The sequence below is a fragment of the Rattus norvegicus genome, chromosome 15, assembly GCF_021556685.1.
Source record: "Rattus norvegicus strain SHRSP/BbbUtx chromosome 15, alternate assembly SHRSP_T2T, whole genome shotgun sequence".
NCBI lineage: Eukaryota > Metazoa > Chordata > Mammalia > Rodentia > Muridae > Rattus > Rattus norvegicus.
The window spans coordinates 24,291,109-24,309,897 of NC_141548.1; the positions used below are offsets into that span (position 1 = coordinate 24,291,109).

The window sequence follows — 18,789 nt, forward strand, 5'->3', positions numbered from 1 at the left end:
TTGTCCGCTCTCGGAAAAGGTTGTGGTTGGAAGTGCTCGAGCTCCTTACAACTGCAATCATTGACGCCATCAAGCCATTTTCTCGATACAAGAGGATCTTAGAAATGCTTTGGAATGTTGTATGTCAAGCTTTTAAAATTATGTTCTTGCTAATCTGGGCTCTTGGGGTATGAAGTGCTTTGTTTGTAATCGAGACCCTGATAGGCAGTGTTCCTTCTAGATCCCAGAGAGAATGAATCAGAGATGCATGGACATTGGCAAGGCATGGTGGTGGTACTGGGAGAGCTGTAGGCCTTGAGGGGCTCATCAGACCGCCCAGCTAGGACCCCAGCCACCTGGGCTTGTCCAACACCGTCATCCCTGCCAGAAATGCTTTCATTCCTTTTTCTAATAAGTAATGCCCAGAATATCAAAATATAGGCACTATATTTGTGAGTGTGTATGTGTGTATGTGCTCAAGTGTGCAGGTCGATCTGTGTGTGAGAGGGGCAGGGGAAGGGGGAGGGAAAGAGGAAGGGAGTGGGAGGGAAAAGGAAGAGAGAGAAGGAGAGAGGGGGTAGGGAAAGAGAAGTGGTGGTGGGGAGAGAGAGATGGGGAGAGAGAGAGAGAGAGAGAGAGAGAGAGAGAGAGAGAGAGAGAGAGAAGAGAAAAGAGAAGGGAGGGGAGAGGGAAAAAGGGACAGGGAGAGAGAGGTAGAGGGGGAGAGAGAGTGAGAGTGTGTGTAGACCAGAGGTTGACAGTCAATGTCAGTTGTCTTCTTCTATCACTGCCCCCCCTTTTTTTAAAAATGGGGTTCTCTCATGAGCCTGCAGCTAGCAGGCTCTGCTAGGCCAGCTGATTAGGGAACCCGTCTCTCACCGGCACTGGGGTTAAGGTGGGCATTGCTGGGTCCAGTTTTACTTGGGGACTGGGATCTGAATTCAGATACTCGTTCCTACACCACAGACACATTAACAGCTGAGGCATCTGCCCAGCCTTAGACATGTATGTACACACAATTATCTATCCATCAGTTCTGTTATACATTAAACATGTAAAACCATCTATCCCCTATTAATCGGTTCCCTGAGCTTTTATTTATAATAAAGTCCAGTTACCCTGTCCTTTCCTGTCCTGTCTTGGAGCAGCTCTGGGAGCAGAAGGCAGAGAGAAGGGCCTGGAGGGAGGCAGTTGCCCTAATCTCACAGAAGTCCCCTCTCTCTAACCCAGGACATCATCGAAGGAGGCAGCCTGCGCATCCCCCTCCAGGAGCTGCATCAGATGATCCTGACGCCCATCAAGGCCTACAGCTCTCCCAGTACCACCCCTGAGGTGCGACGCCGGGAGCCCTTGCTGATGGAGAGCCCGAGTCCTGACTGCAAAGACAGTGCTGCTACAGTCACCAGCGCCACAGCCAGTGCCTCAGCCGGTGCCAGCGGTGGGCTGCAACCACCCCAGCTAAGCAGCTGCGACGGGGAGCTGGCTGTCGCCCCTCTGCCGGAGGGGGATCTCCCGGGACAGTTCACCCGAGTCATGGGGAAAGGTACTGTTCTCTCAGGGAGCCCTAGCCAGAGAGAGCCGAGAGTCCTGAGGGCTGCAATGAGGTGGGGGAACGTTGAATGCGCTTCTGTAACCAGTAGGTGGCGTTAGCACCCCTACAAAAACAAAAGGTTTGCGCATTGGAGGTCTCAGCTCCAAGTCTGTGGACCACTCTAGGCATGCTGGGCCTTTCCAGTACTGGCTCTATTGGGCCTTGAACCTTCGGAGACAACAAAGTGGGACAGGCACTTTCGGAAAAAAGATGCTTCAAAGTACAAAACCGTTGCTCGACCAGTGGCCCCTCCCCCAAAGCACAGTGACTTGGAACTGGGGAAGCCCCAGGCTTGGGTCTAAAGCCCAGAGAGCGCTACCTGCTGGGCCCCTAGTCCCTGTGCTTCCTGGCCACTTACTAATTCAACAGAGACTGGGCCTGCCTTGGACAACTCACAGTACAAAGCTCTTCTATTCAGGCCCCTAGGTTTACACCCTCCTTTCACCTTTGGTCCGCCTCACAGGATGCTCTGGTGGTCTTAGGCTGTTGGCTTGTGGTTGCTTAATAATTCTTGTGCACCAGAGGCTGTTACATCCATGGTTTACCTAGGTGACTTAGGTGAGCCCCGAATACCCGGCTTTACAGAACAGGAATCCAGGATGAGATAAGCCGTCCACCAAAATGTATGCAGTTCCTGGCAGAGTTGGGATCTCAAACCTCAGCTTCTCCACCTCCCACCCATGGTTACCTGGAGACCTTCTTGGTACCCCAAAGACCACAGCTGAGTTCCATGAGATGCCTCCCCTTTACCGTGTTGATAGACCTCAACCCCAAAGAATCGCCACCCCTATTCTATACTGCACACAGACTGACTGAATCCCCAGACACATGAGCATCCATCCTTGCCAGTGAGTGCACATATGTTCCCTGTGAAGCCAGGGCCCTACTAGCCTGAGAGAGCCTTAGAGTTACATCCTGCGTGGGTGCAGGACAATGGTCTCTAGGCCCAGCTTACTCAAGCAACGCACGGCACACCCTGCGTATGTACATGTGACAGCTTGGGCTGAAGCTCTCCTCCCCCCCTCCAGTCTTTTCACCTTTGCTCTACTTCCTAACCCTCCGAATGGCAGCCAAGTCTCCCCACAGGTGAGAGAGTCAGCAGGTCCTCGGGGCTGCATGAGGAGCCCTTCTCCTGCTCCTTGCAGCCCCTTCTTCCCCTTGTCTTAACCCAGTTCATACTTCATTGCAGCCATCTGCCTGCTTGGCCTAGCCCCATTCATTAGCCTAAGGCTAGTGGGCCACATTTAATAGTCACAGGGTACTCAGGACTCGGTGCCCTGGTACACGAGGTGAGAGGTGGTGCTCACACACATAGCCTAAGGCTGAATTGTGAGCACAGGTGGAACAGAGCTAAGTGGACCCTGTGTGCCACACCACCTTCCTGCCTGCACTACCCTCAGCCTTCCCTACAGTTAGACCTTTATGGCCACGTTTGGAAAATGCACCACCTCTGAATAAATTGTGCCCCCAACATCCTTCACAAGACATTCTGATTATTAAAAGAAAAAGTAGTAAATATGAGTCCTTTTCCTTTAAGAAAGAGGGAGCCATGTTTTGTCCTTGAAAGAGCTAAATTCTCGCCCACAGAAGTGGACCTGTGCCTTGTAAATAGTGAGGGGCTCCGCTCTGGTACAAGTCTTCCACAGAGATCTAAATCTGCTGAACTTTGGCACAGAGCGACTTGCAGCTTCCCTGGCAGCGGCGAGGGGGAGCTGGTGTTCAGAACAGGCGCTCCATACCCATCCCTGTATGTAGGGGATCAAGGGGGAGCTCAGTCTAGGGAGATAGCAATCCTTAGCACCACCTCAGTTTAAACTGTAACTACTGTGTGAGAAGCCACAACCCCCGGGGACACGATACACCATATAAAACAGTGGAAAGTGAAAACCAGTGACCTCCTTCGTGCTCTCACCGAACCCGACATCTCCTCTCTTGGGATGGCTACTATTGCATGTGGGGTTGCCCTTTCAAAGCCTTCATCCTCATGCACGTATGCATGACTCTCTGTTCTTACACAGGTTTTAAGATCCTTTCATATTTATTTCCATAAACATTGCGTATTTGCATATCCATGTCAACACAAAAAGCACCATTCTTTAAGGTCGAATACCGATCAGGTGTGTGTGTGTGTGTGTGTGTGTGTGTGTGTGTGAGAGAGAGAGAGAGAGAGAGAGAGAGAGAGAGAGAGAGAATGTGAGAGAGAGTGTGTGTGTGTGTGAATGTGTGTGTGAGAGTGTGTGTGTGTGAATGTGTTTGTGTGTGTGTGTGAGTGTGTGTATGAGTGTTCAATGTGTATGTATGTGTATCTGTGTGTGAGTGTGTGTGAGAGTGTGTGTGTGAGAGTGTGTGTGAGTGTGTGTGTGAATGTGTGTGAGTGTGTGTGTGAATGTGTGCGAGTGTGTGTGAATGTGTGTGTGTGAGATAGAGTGTGTGTGTGAATGTGTTTGTGTGAGTGTGTGTGTGTAGAGTGTATGAGTGTTCAATGTGTATGTATGTGTATGTGTGTGAGAGTGTTTGAGTGTGTGTGAGTGTGTGTGTGTGAATGTGTTTGTGTGAGTGTGTGTGTGAGAGTGTGTGTATGAGTGTTCAATGTGTATGTATGTGTATGTGTGTGAGAGTGTGTGAGTGTGTGTGAGAGTGTGTGTGTGAATGTGTTTGTGTGAGTGTGTGTGTGTGAGAGTGTGTGTATGAGTGTTCAATGTGTATGTATGTGTATCTGTGTGTGTGTGTGAGAGTGTGTGTGAGAATGTGTGTGAGTGTGTGTGTGAATGTGTGTGAGTGTGTGTGTGAATGTGTGCGAGTGTGTGTGAATGTGTGTGTGAGAGAGTGTGTGTGTGAATGTGTTTGTGTGAGTGTGTGTGTGTAGAGTGTGTGTATGAGTGTTCAATGTGTATGTATGTGTATGTGTGTGAGAGTGTGTGTGTGAGTGTGTGTGAGTGTGTGAGAGTGTGTGAGTGTGTGTGAGAGTGTGTATGTATGAGTGTGTGTGAATGTGTGTGAGTGTGTGTGTATATGTGTGTGAGAGTGTGTTGTGAGAGTGTGTTGTGAGAGTGTGTGTGAGTGTGTGTGAGAGTGTGTGTGAGTGTGTATGTGTGTGAGAGTGTGTATATGTGAGTGTGAGTGTATGTGAATGTGTGTGTGAGTGTGTGTGTTGAGTGTGTATGTGTGAGTGTGTATGTGTGTGAGAGTGTGTATATGTGAGTGTGTGTGTGTTGAGTGTGTATGTGTGTATATGTGTGTGTGTATGTGTGTATGTGAGTGTGTGTGAGAGAGTGTGTGTGTGTGTGTGAGAGAGTGTGTGTGAGAGTGTGTGTGTGTGTGTGTGTGAGAGAGAGAGAGAGAGAGAGAGAGAGAGAGTGTGTGTGTGTGTTATTTAACATTTATATGTACAACTTACTTACCACGGTCCCCATGGGTAGGCACTGAAGCCATTTCCATGGTGGTTTACAAACGCTGTTATTCTGGGAGCTGTGGGTGGGCATAGCACTGAATTGATGGGCATTTATGTCAGCATCCTGACATGGGATGAGAAAAAGACTCAAATATGATCCCCAGCATGTGAGATGGCTGTGCTTTGAATGACAGATACCCAACTCTCTGACTCCTTTTGCAAGTCGCCTTCATGGTAAGGGCAGAGCGGGCCATGAACATGGCCATAAAAACTGTAGTATGTTGCAGGGCAGTGACAGTGCGTGCCTTTAATCCCAGCAGTGGGGAGGCAGAAGCAAGCAGATCTCTTGAGTTCAAGGCTGCCCCTAGTTTACAGAATGAGTTTCAGAACAGCCAGGACTACACAGAGAAAGTGCGTCAAAAATTAAAAAAAAAAGTGTTGGGGGAAACCTGGTACATACGTGTCCTCTACCCACAGAGGAACAGTGCCCCTTCTTTTCTGGCACATGCTTGAGTGTGTAGGTGAAGGCGTGTGTGGATAAATGTGTATCACATTGAGAAAATAAGCCTGCAGATGACTGAGTGGCAGATTTCTTGTGCTCCATGCACGCCTACATGCATCCCAGCCAAAATGTAGCTCCAGTCTCGTTCCTCAACACACACAAACAGCACTGCCTTCCCACCTGCTTGAGGGGTGTGTGCTTCATTCATAAAACGGGGTTGCTCCCCCACCGAGGGCTCAGGAGGCTTTTGACACTCCCTAGCTCGCTCGGTGCCACCTGCAGACACAGAGCCCAAGAGCCCTGTTTCTCCTCTCACAGAGCGTCTGTCTGCAGGCCTGTGTCTGAGGGCTTAATATAGAATGCTGTGACAGGAACAAACCCAAGGAGTTTCTGGAGGTGAGGGCTCCTGTGGCAGTTGAGCATTTGACTTCAGTGGAATGATGATCCTCCCCAGTGCTTTCTGTGAGCCTTACGAAACGTCACAGGCCATGGTCCTGAAAGAGACAGAGCCCAGAGGCTGGAGGAGTATGCGGTGTTCTGATTCATATCTTCTTACTTCACAGTGTGCACACAGCTCTTGGTCTCCAGACCCGACGAGGAAAATATAAGCTCCTATCTACAGCTCTTAGACAAGTGTCTCGTTCACGAGGTGAGTAGCAGCTGATTTAAACCTGTTCCTCTCTCACTGCTAAGAAACGCTGCTCAGAGTTTCTGTGAGGCGATCGCTTTGGTCTCTGGCAACTTGTTTCTGACGGGTATGTGGCCTTTAGTAACGGCTTCGACAGAACTGGGCTGTGGCCACCTCTCTGACTAAGACTCCAAATAGGTGTCCCCTTGACATCAGAATTCACCAGACAACAGAACGCTGATGTCATAGGGTGCCTGGGAAGAACTTTGGGCCCCAGAAGAATCCAGGTGACCCGATCTGGGCTAACACTTGGAACTGCTACCCAGCTTTAGGTGAAGTCTTCATAACACTGCGTGATCAGACATTGTGTCTTGTAGTGTAGAGAAACTGGGAGAGAGAGGGAGAGAGTATGTACCAAAGAAAGAATCATGGATGCTGCTGGCTGCTGGACTGTTTGGATTTGAAGCTGTTATAGAACTTATCTTTGCCATCTGACCTTTGGAAGGAGGCTGAGGCAGGTAGACTGCAGACTCTCTGAGTGCAATCTTCATGTAAAAGCTGTAACACTCCTGGGCATGACTAGGTTGGTGGGTATTCCTTGGCAATACACAGGGAGCGGAGCCGGGGACTCAGGCCCAAGTAATCAGTGGCTCTGTGGGTGTCCTGTCCTGATGAGTCATACTATAAGATCTAAATTTGGGAAAACATGGGGCCAGATAAATATGGAGTGAAGTCTTCTGTGGGCTTTTGATGTCAGGGTCAAATGGCTAGACCCTCTCACGTTTACTTGTTGGCAGTCAGAACCCTAAGAGCTGAGTGGACCCTGGAGACAGTAGGTGGCCAGCATGGAGGCCTGGCTCTGCCTTTCCATTCAGTCTCCCAGTGGCCCAGGCATCTCTTGTCATTCCTAGAGCCTTCCTTCTTGCAGTCTGACGCTCTCCACCTAGCTTATCCTCTTCACATTCTCCTGGGGCGCCACCCCGACAATCATTCTCTGCTTCTCGAGACTCTCATCTTGATGGTGTCTTCTCTGCACAGCACGGACTCATGTAGCCCATCAGCCCAGCCAGAGCTCTCTGCCACTGTGAGCGCAGCAATCAACCGTCTAGGTCATGAGCTCAGTCATGCCGCCCCCTGAAATAGTTTACTCCAAAGTCCTAGACGTTCAGCTGAGCAGAAACAAATATTTCTCAACTCCCAAGAACATTGTTAGGCCTCGCCTCACAATGACTGAAGGCTTTCCCTACCTGTTTATTTCAGTAAAGGACAAGACCATGCCCTGGGAGTCCCAACTGACCCTTTGCTGGTTGCAGTCCTGACGTTACACTTGGTTTTGTCTTGGGAAAATAGAAGAAAAGGCAAGAATTCTGTATACTTTTAGGGAGCTGCTAGGCCCTGCCCCTGGGCTGAGAGGCTTACATTATGAGGGCACTGGGGAGGATAAATGGAAAATATGTGTATAAGCTTCTCTTCTCTTCCCGGGATCAAATCCCTAAACAAAGGTGACCTTCAAGAAGAAATGTCTTTGTTTCCACATGGGAAAGGTCTGTGAGGCAAGAGCAGCTTCTTCTAGTGGAGGCAAGGAACCTGAGGTTTTCCATTTCTATCTCAGCACTACACCAGCAAGCCCCAGGGGGATGCTGGGTGAGAACCAGGATGGGTCTATAACCCATAAAGCCTGCCCTCCCTTCTACCACTGAGGCCATGCCTTCTAAACAGTCTACAACCTTTCGGAACGCGCCACAGCTGCAACTAGGAGTTCATGAGCTCGTGGGGACATTTTCTACAGAGGTTCCCTCCCATGGTGCCTCGGAGCCTGAAGATGGAATGGTGGGCGTCTAAGCTAGAGCTGGAACTCAGGGCACTTCCTCTCCAGCGGGACTAGAAAGGACTGTCTCGAAGCTGAGGCCAGAAGTCCAGCTGTGGCTGTGTGGTCCAGGTTTGACTTCTGAAGCTGGGGAAGCATCTTGGGGCTTAAGAACAGTTGCTCCTCCTGCAGAGGGTCTGAGCTTGGTTGCCATTACTCACATTAGGTGACTTGCAACTACCTGTGATCTTAATTCCAGGGGACCTGACTTATACACCTTCTCCAGGCCTCCATGGGCACCCACACAAATGGGTGCATGCTAACATGCAGGATTCACACAGGCATACACACACACACACACGCATGCACACACACATACTCACACATACACATAAGCACACACACTCGCACACACACGCATGCACACACACGCATGCACACACATGCATGCACACACACATACACACACACAGGCACACACACACGCACACACACATACACACACATGCACACACGCACACAGACATACTCACACACACATACACACACACAGGCGTGCGCACACGTACACACACACACATACACGCACACACACAAATAAAAACAAAAATCTTTAAGGAAAAAACAAGGCACAATTGCTGAGGATACAGGTGTTGAGGTGGACTCGAGGCTCTGCCCTGGGGGAGGGCCCTTGTGAGTGGGCTGGGGTAAGTGGGTCAGGAAAAGAGCTGTGCTCTGTAAAAGCACACAGGGGACTTGTCTCCATCCCCGTGCCCACTCTTAGCCCTGAGGCTTTCAGACTTGAGAGGAAAAGACGGTTTTCACTTCAGCTCAAGTCTTTTGAACCCATAGACCAAATAACGAGTCCAGCTGCCTCCATGGAACTGTGCACAAGCCTCCTGGTTGGTCTAACCTGGCCTTGAAGCATCACCCTGACCCCTCCCCCACCCCATGTGCCCTCCCCTGACCTTTGTCTCTGGCAGCCCCAAGTACTGAGCGGAGAGAGAATGCCGTGCCATCCCATCTTCCGTTTACTGAAGAACGCTCCCTACGCAGGCTAGACGGGCCTCAGGGCAGGTCTTTCCGCCTGAACTCGTATCAGATAGAGGGGTCCGCACCCTGCTGTGGAAGGAAAAGTGTTGCTTGGGGCTTTGATTGCTGCCTAGCTAATTCTCCACAGCCAAGGAGTCCATGTTGGTACCACACACTTGTCTTTCGAGGCTAGTACACAGGGCGGGAACGACAAGGCCTAGACCCAAGCCTCAGACAGGGGCCCTTCTCACAGCGAGACCTCCTGTTCCCCAGCAGGCTTGAATCGGGAGCTGTTCACTAAACGGGGACACCTCCCTTCTGAAGGAGAAAGGCCTCCTTCAGACTCCTCCCTAAGGTAGAAGGGTGAAGAAATGGAGGTTCTGAGTTTTGCCTGTGATGCCAATTCACTTTGGTTCCTGAATCATCAGACCAGGCTTCTCCCCTTCACTCTCCTCATATGGTTTGGGGGCAATGGGCTCTCTTCTCTTTGCAGACTTTGCACTCAATGTGTAAACTACAGGACCAAGGGAGGCCATGTCTCTCCAGACAAGCGGATTGTTCTGGGCCTGGTGGTGTCCTGGGCCTGGTGGTGTCCTGGGCCTGGTGGGGCAGAAGCCTTGAGCTGGGTGAATGGTAGCATCTGGGAAATCAGGAGGCCTCAAATCTTCCTTCCCTGCTCTGAGCATTGGGCTGACAGGAGAGGAGGTTGAAATGAGACGGCAGCCATTGGAAGGTCCCCTACAATGGAATGCTAGAGACAGAACTCCATTTCAGAGGCCCCTGGAGCCAAGTGTGACAGAACTTCAGCTCGCTTGCTAAATGCCTCCCAGCTGGGAAGAACTCACTGAGCACCCATCACAGGCCATGGTGATGTCCTGAGGATGAGGGTGTCCACACTGTACCTATGCCGAGTGCCACCATAGGCGATGCCATCTTTGTAATGGTGTCCTTGGGAGGACATCTAACCTCTCACTCCTTTGTGACCTGGATAGTTGTTCTTCAAGCTCACTGCAGCTAGATCTTGTGGTTCGAAGACCCTGAAGCCATTTGATTCGTGCTACTATTGGAGCCAAAGGTTGTCGCTGAAGAACTCACAGAGACCACCCCATAGGGTGCATCTACCCTATAGGTGTAGCCGAAGCCACCTAATTAGGACATTGGAGAGCAGCATGTGCAGACCTGTTTAAGTGAATCTTCAGTATCTACTCCCAACGCATTTCACCCTCACAGGCCCCTTTTGAGTTGACCCTCAATTTCCAAAAAAGTACACCAACTCTTCAGTTGAGGTTGTGTGAGTGGATTCATGGATTCCAGCCTTTCTGTGCCCACCGGGCTGAGTCACCATCCCCAAGGCCTCTCAGCCAGCACAACTGTGTCTTGTGTCCTCAGCATTTAGCTGGACCAGCTAATCCAAATCAGAGAGTCCATGTCCTGTCTTTATAAATGCAACGTCAGTGTCAGCCTTGTGCCCAGTCATAAGCATCAATGAGCATTCAATGATCATCGCCTACAAAGGAGAAGGACCATGGAGAGGGGCCCCATGCTGGCTTTCCAGTCATCAGAACACAGCCACAGGGACCCAACCATGTCCTTTAGTTAAGCAGCTCTTCTTGAAGATCCTCAGTTCTGAGGAGAGTGTTTGCATGGCTAAGTGGTATCCTTTTGCTTTTATCCACAAAGTTCTTCAGGAGTTACATCCTTAAAAGATTAAGCATCCCCAGGAGAAAATTAAGCTGTCTCTCTCTTTTTTTTAATCGTCAAGAAACCTGTTTTCTTTATAGCAAGCAAGCACTTAGTCTGTTACTCTAAGTAATACTTTGTTACTACTTAGAGGATTCCATGCCTTTTTGTCAAAATCACTTGGGAATGTTTTCTGTCAGTGCTACTGCTAACCAATCTAACTAGACGGTTTTCCCACACTCTATGTTCCAAACCTCAGCTCAGGAACTTGTTTGGGGACTCATATACGGCTTGTAACCCCTACCTGCTGGGACACCATGAATCCACAGTGCTTGACCTGCACAATTTTAACAGGATACTTTCTATAAACTGCCTCCTGGAAACCTAGATTATTCAGTCATGCTTCCGAGTATTGGAGGGGGACCCCTGTCACCTACATCCAATGTTTTCCTTGGATGATTTTTGATGTATTTGAATTTGAAAGTCCATGCATTAGGCACTTGGGACCCTAGGCTATGGTGAGCGCAAAGACTATACATCATAGTGAGCATAATATAGATGTGTGCTCTGTGCTCTAGATTGTATAGGTGAGTGCTATAGACTGCATAGGTATGAGCTACAGACTGCATAGGTGCGTGCTATAGATTGTATAGGTGTGTGCTATAGATTACATAGGTATGAGTTATAGACTGCATAGGTGTATGTTCTAGATTGTATGGGTGAGTGCTATAGACTGCATAGGTGTGTGCTATAGACTGCATAGGTGTGTGGTATAGGCTGCATAGGTGTGTGCTCTAGATTGTATAGGTGTGTGCTCTAGATTGTATAGGTGTGTGCTCTAGATTGTATAGGTGTGTGCTATAGGCTACATAGGTGAATGCTCTAGACTGCATAGGTATGAGCTATAGACTGCATAGGTGTATGTTATAGACTGCATAGGGGAGTGCTATAGGCTAAAGATGAGATAGATATGTGTTATAGACACTAGGAAAAATGTCTACCTACACTCCAATATTACCAGAAGGCTTGAGAAAGCATCAGGCCTACCTTCTTCCCTCAACTACAGGCAAGGTTAAGGTCAGGGCTGGTATACATGGGCGGGGAGTGGGGGTGATGGTTCAGTTCATAAGGCACAAGGCTGTTTAACTAAAGATCTCTCAGGGGAAAAGCCCTAAGCTGCAGAATGTTGCCGTTCTCCGTGGCCCTGCAGCCCACTCCAGAGTGGACCACACACCATCAGGCAGATTGATTTTTGGACTGGCTTAGAGTCTCCATTGATTATGAAAATGTGGGGGGTCTGCAAAGCTAGAATATCTTAACAATCGATTGTGCTGCTCATCCTCAGTTAACAAATAGGGTGCAGGAAGGAGTCAGCCAAGGGGAAGACAGGTGTGAGCCTTATGGAAATACAGCCAAGAAACCAAGGTTGTCAAAAGCTTATTGCCTGAACCAGGTGCTCCCGGTGCCAGATTTCTCGAATCTTCAGCACAGATGGATCCAATTTAAGCTGACTGCTGTCTGGACCAGGTTGGAAGCAGGTGGGGGGAAAAGGCTACTGTAGAGACATTGGCGTTTTCCTTTATTCATTCTATGTTTTTCCCTTCTAACGCCAGGCTGCGTCACCCATTTAAAAGTCCTGTTTGTTTTCGCAGGCATTTACAGAGACACAGAAAAAAAGATTGTTGTCATGGAAACAGCAGGTGCAGAAGCTCTTTCGGTCTTTCCCTCGGAAAACCCTTCTAGACATATCAGGATATCGACAGCAACGAAAGTACGTTGGGATTTTGTTCTTTGTAATACACGGTGGCTCCCTGTACCTTGCTGCCTGCCTCAGTTCTAGGCGGGAGTATAGCAGGGCATCACTCCTCCTTCATGAGGACACCCTGTGGAGAGTTCCAGATCACACTGCCTTAAACAGGCTGTGTTGGGAGAAAGGCTGGTAGGAAGAGCATTGCCACAGGAAGAGCTGAATCAGAACAGCTGTACCTCGATGTTCATGGTCAGAATGGTGATACTGGTCTAGATGGGAGAAGCATGAGCTCATGATGTAATGGATGCCAGCAAAACTCAGGGGCTCTGAGAGGACCTGAGCGGGCTCTTCTATCAGTACCTTAAGTGGTAGTGTAATGCCTTTCTCCCTTCTAGCTGCAGACAAGCTAATTATAGTTGGTGGCAGGGTGAACAGCCCAGTGCTTGTCTATTTTGGTCTGAGCTGCAGTCTAATAGCGGGGCAGGACCATTCTTGATTTTTTTTTCATCGTAGCTCAGCTCCTTGGATGCCGTCAAAAACCAGCCTGGTCACACTTGAGAACGTGTCACCTTAACGTGGCTGGGGCATGGGAAGTCTGAAGTGAAGGTTACGTTGTTGTCGTAGAAATGTCGGACGGGGGGGGGGGGCGGGGGGCTGGCTCAAGCACGAGAGGATTGGAGAATGTGATCATGCCCATATCCTACAGAGAACCGCCATTTTGTTACATCCCCAAACGTAAACAGATTAAATATTCATTTCTCCCCTGCACCTAACAGGTTCCGAAATTCATTTCTTAGTGCCTGTCCGGAAGCTGTGCTGTTAAATTGGGGGTGGGGGTGGGGGCTCATTTGCATAAGTATGCCTTACCGCTTGAAGGAAATAAGGCCAGCTGGAGTTTGTGAAATGTGACAGATTTACTTAAAAATTAAGATGCTATCACATTCTACTACGAGGCACTGTTATTTATTATGCAAACATTTAGTTAGCCCAGTGGTTTCTGAGCACTAAAAATATATTCGTTCATTCCAGCTTCACAACAGCCCTATGAAGCAGAATTGCTATTATTAACCTTAGTTTACAGATAAATGGATAGGCAGAGGCGCCCAGGACGTGGAGCAAGCTAGCCAGTGTTGGGCACCAAATCAGCGCTCCTCACCACCGCAGAGCCAGGCGACCGCTCTGGTCGCAGCCTGATGTATAGAGAGGATAGGCCTACTCCGATGGGCTGCAGGTCAGTTTTGCATCAGCTGCCTGGATGCAAAACAAGACCCGCTCCTCAACTGCCTTGGGCTGCCACTGCCACCAAGCTCTCCCATTTCTGTGGGTGATAAATACTCCCACTCCCAGGCGAGGTGGTCTCCAGATCCAGTTGCCCTACCAGACAGACCCTAGAGGAAGTCATTCTGAAGTAGAAATTGAAGATATGGCTTTTAAGCTCCTCTCACCAGCAGCTCATCCCCTGCCTCTGTCTGCCTTGTGGGAGAAGCCTGATCAGGGCTTGAGCCTTTACAGACTTATCAGCCCATGCTAGCTAGGTCGGGGCTAGCCTGAGGTCTGCCACATCTGAGTCTTTTTATTGACTAGATAAGAATGAATTCATCGACCAGTTATGGATGTGCAAAAAGGTGGTGCCAAACCCATGAAACACATTCTGTTCCCTGCACCACCTCGGGGATATTTTTACACTGTTAATTTGTTTTTGAAAAACAGTTTCTCCCATACAAGAGTAACCGCAGGCAAGCCCCTGCTTTAAATTATCTCTCAAATCCCAAATTAATTGCTTCTTACTAATGTTATTTTTATCAAAGACTTTCCATGCGTTTCAAGGAAAGGAAATCAGTTAGACTCATAAAGGGGAGAAGGTGAGGCATCCGGGGCTCGGGGGAGGGGGAGGGGAGCGGGTCTGAGGATGGGAGCTTCATTTGCTCTTTGGTTTTCCTTGGGAAGCAGAGCAATCTCCTTCCTTAAGCTGAGCGCTCCTAACTGACCTCAGAGTTCACTCCAGCTCCCAGCAGCAGCAGCAACTCTCTTGCCAAACCTGGCTTTGTAAAAGTAACCTTTTCAGGACCCCACAGCAGGACTCCACCACCAGGAAAAAGATGGCCTCTTAAATTCTGCCTCCACTGTGCTGTAACCACCACCACCCCAGACCCTGGAATATTCTGGGCTTTCCTCCCTTCTCCCAAACAGCTGAGTTAGGAATCTCAAGCTTCTCCATTCTTCAATGGCTGCCCCTAACAGAGCCCCTCTGCCCTTTATGTAGCTAGGAAATACAGTCTTGATCCAGGTCTGATTTTCTGGGTAGTCCCAGACACTTGGGTGGCTGAGACAGGATAGTTTGAGGCTAGCTTTCGTTACCTAGTGAGACCCTGTCTCAGAAAATTTTTTTACAAGCTACATTGTTGCTTTCGTGGAAGAACAAATCATTTTAGCACGACATTCATCCACTACTGTTTTGCCTTCTAAAAATCCAGCCAAAGAGGGAAGTGAGAAAAATCTATTCACACTAAATAAGGGGTTGGGGAGTCTTAGCAGATACTGATCGTCTATCTGCCAGGAGGCCCAAATTCTGACTTCCGAAGCCCGAGGACCAGTTCTTAACAGCTGAGAGCCGGAATCCCTACCTGCTGCTACTTTTTCAAGTTACCTCCCTGGCGTCTCTGGTTGCATGGAAGCACTCTTAGCTCGCCTCACCCTGATTTTCAGTCTTCAGTGAGGAAAGGGGAGATGAGATTAAACAAAGAGACCAAGAAGCCAAGAGAAGAAGAACCTCCTCTTCAGAATGGAATCTAGAACACCTTTCTTGGCCACAAAAGCCTGGAAGAAGATAGACTCCCTGGATTCCTTTCCTGAACCTTCTCTCCCTAAGAAATTTAGAAACTCTGGGAGTTTTTACACTGCCACCTCAAGCACCACCTCCCCCACACCCACACACAACCGGCTCTGGCTCAGGAAGTGACTGCTGTGAAGGGCCCCCTGGACCTCCACCGGCTAAGCTAAGTCAGCTCATCGACAGGGGCTCCTCACAAGCTTAGAGAAAACTCCCCAGCTTGGCAACCAAGCGACCCTGCTCCATCTAGTGGCCGTTGCCTGCAACGCATGTCCTCTCCACGCTCCCGAATAACTAAAGCTCCCTGACTCCCTTGGAAAGAATGCGCCGGTTCCTGAAGCCTCCCAGAAGCCCGGGGCTGGTGGAGGCTTCTCCGCTGAGCTCATCTGACCCCACTGGGAGCAGTCTCCTGTGTGGACCTGAAAAGCGAAGTCTTGCCAGCCCTGGTGAGGCCCGCCCTGCAGGAAAGGTCTGGGGAACGATGAGACCGGACTATCCTGGGTGTGTGTGAGTCAGCCACACACACCAGTGGCCTCTCATTTGGAGAAATATCACAATGGCCCACTTTCAAACAGCATATACTGTGCAAAACGCTGTCTCCTTGCCTCGGGGCTGGGCCTTAGGGGCTGAGGAAGACACACGCAGTCCTTTCTTACAGAGCTCATATTTCAATCGGGCCCTCCATCCAAGACTGCTCACCGACAACCTGATAAGAAATGAACCATGCTATAGGGGAAGAAGGAGAAGATTACAAACGGAATCAGATCCCATTCTGATACTGATTCGACTATTTTTGCTTTGTGGCTTCTTGAAAGGCGCCATGCCCTCATGCACAGACCCACAGGTTGGCTGAGACAAGAATAGGAGAACGCAGGAGAATGGTCTCCCCTTTTGGGTTCATATTTGAGTGCTGCCCCCTGCTGGCTGTGTGGCGATGTCAAAATTCTCAAGCGTTCTGGGTTTTTCTCTCTGTGAAGATTAGGAAGCTTACTTCCTAGGGTTGTCGTGTGGACTAAGAGTAGTGTGCAGGCTCCAACATCTAGCATGTGCTGTTGTTTTAGATATGAGGTACAGTTTCAATCATAGCCTATTATTGGCACCCCCAAGCCACTTAACTGTCAGTCCCAAAGAGGCCCCCACTGGCAGGCAGCCTGGGCTGTGTAGGGCTAGAGCATGCCTCTGGATCCCTTCTCTTTGCTTTCACAGTCGTGGCTTTGGACAGTCCAACTCCCTCCCGACGGCCAGCTCTGTGGGCAGTGGCATGGGTAGACGGAACCCACGACAGTACCAGATCGCATCTCGGAACGTCCCTTCTGCCCGCCTTGGTCTCTTGGGCACCAGTGGATTTGTCAGCTCCAACCAGCGCCACACTGCTGCCAACCCCACCATCATGAAACAAGGAAGACAGGTTTGTTCTGCTCTGGGGATCAGGGAGGTTGACAGAGCTCAGGGGTCGAGGCTTTAAGATGTCCCTAACCTGGACAGTCTCCAGATCGAAAGAGATGACCCCAAGGGATCTAAACCAGGGGGATAGCCGAGTCTATGCTTCCTAGGTAACCACTGTTGGTGTTGTTTCCCTGGAAACTGAAACCCCATGGCTGTTGCTTGGGAAAACTAGTTCTACATGGGCCTTTGTAGACAGGCATGAAAAGTCTACTTCTGCTTGATCTGTGCCCTGCCCCAACATACCATCACCTTCCCAGTCTGGTTGGGCATTTAATAAGCTTTCTTTGACCTTTTCCTCACAGTCCCAGATGCAATGGTGAGTTCACAGGACTGTTGGGGAGGCTGTCCCTTGCTGTAAGATTGACAGTGTTCTCTCTGTCCCCTGAGCCCAACCTTGTCTTTCCCTAAGTGTTCGTTCCCTAAACCCCATTGGGACTGGGGACACACAAGCAGGCCTGATGAAAGGCTGGCTTTAAAACAGAAAGGCTTCACCAGGAGGTGGCTGGTGGCATCCTCTCCCAATGGGAAGGACGTGTCTAAGAAACCCCCAACCCCCACCCCCACCCCCCCACCCCCGCTATCAGTTCTAGGCGAGGTCGCCGCAGGACACATGAGCTGCAATGACACAGGCCTGTTGCCAGTACTGAGTCCTCTTTTCTCCTCAGTAGAGAGTAAATTTGGGGAGTCTCAAAAAGAGCCTTAAACTCATTGTACTGTTTGCTATAAGCATTTCTAAGAACACACACACACACACACACACACACACACACACACACACACACACTCCCTTTAAGCAACAAATGCAGTAAAAAGGCTTCTGGAGATGGGGAGAAGGAAAAGGTGGCCAGGAGAAGCTCAAGCTTAAAGCAAGGCCTGGGGATGAGCATCAGATGGGCCGGTCTAAACCATCTCTAAGTCCACGGTGGGTAGCATGGCCCTTTCCAAAACTCTGCTGGGATACCCCTCTCCACTGGAACTCTGCTTCCCCGCTTCCCCTCAGGGTCTGGACTAACGCCCCCTCTTGTATGTCCCTCCCTAGAACCTCTGGTTTGCCAACCCTGGGGGCAGCAACAGCGTACCCAGCCGCACCCACAGCTCCGTCCAGAAGACCCGCTCGCTGCCCGTGCATACTTCCCCACAAAACATGCTGATGTTCCAGCAACCAGGTAAGGCCTGGCTAGCTCACACTCCTCTCTCTCTCTCTCTCTCTCTCTCTCTCTCTCTCTCTCTCTCTCTCTCCTGACCTCAGGAGGGAGGCTAGCAGGAAAGTGCTGAGCCTCAACTGTCACCACACATTCTTTAGAGCTACTTTTCCTTGCCAGCTTGAGCAGAGGCTGCCCAGCAGGGAGCCAGAGCCTGAAGTCCCAGAAGTCCCAGCACCCACCAGTTGCAATCTGATGGGACATTTCTGATGCTTGTCAGATATCTAGATTTCTAGACTGATTAAACCAGTGATAGCTATCCCTGGCAGCGATCCTCCATGTGGAAGGAAAGAGGAAGGGGGAGGGGAAGAATATGCAAAGAGAGGATAAAGACAATGAAAGGAGGAAGAACTTGACTGTTGGAGTCCCTGCGGAATTGCATTTGGGAAACACCCATTGTCCCTTGATTCAAGAGTAACTTGACATGGTGGATTCAAGACCCCGTGGGGAGACATGGTCTCAGTCCCCACGCTTCCTAATACACACTGCCTGAATTGCATACAGCAGACAGATCCTTGAAGCCTTTCTCTGGGCAGGCACTGACTGTAGACTCCAGACTTGCACAAAACCACCGAAGCCATGGCTACATCGATCCGGATGCTCCTCATGCCAAGAAACAAACCAGAGATGCACCCTGTGTTTGGGTAACCTCAGCCACACCTCACAGTCTGGAGCCCTGTGTCCCAGAAGCGATTGTTTACAAGGCTTTTGATTCCAATGTCCCTGCAAATCTTTGAGTATTAGAACTCTAGAATATGCTGGGCTTTGCTTTTCCCTTTTTTCCCCCCACCCCCCATAAAGATTTTTTTCTTGGATGTTGCAAACCTCTCCTTAAGGCCTTAAACCCTTCATAATGGCAAAAGCATAGCCGCAGTGCCTACTTCCGGTTTCCTCATTGCTGAGCTAACCAGAGCCCTCCAGGCTGTGCCCACTCACACTCAGTACCTTCTA

At 49.8% G+C, this 18,789-nt stretch overlaps 1 protein-coding gene across 13 annotated transcripts in view; it reads left to right on the top strand.

Moving 5' to 3' along the window:
- Positions 1-18,789, top strand: part of Samd4a (sterile alpha motif domain containing 4A) — a 217,594-nt gene that overhangs the window by 182,673 nt on the left and 16,132 nt on the right. For all 13 annotated transcript variants that reach the window (XM_087585546.1, XM_087585550.1, XM_087585548.1 and 10 more), the window contains 5 exons: positions 1,210-1,522; positions 6,027-6,112; positions 12,263-12,381; positions 16,397-16,598; positions 17,676-17,802. In XM_087585546.1, coding sequence (XP_087441672.1) covers positions 1,210-1,522; positions 6,027-6,112; positions 12,263-12,381; positions 16,397-16,598; positions 17,676-17,802 — 847 coding nt within the window. The remainder of the gene's footprint in view (positions 1-1,209; positions 1,523-6,026; positions 6,113-12,262; positions 12,382-16,396; positions 16,599-17,675; positions 17,803-18,789) is intronic.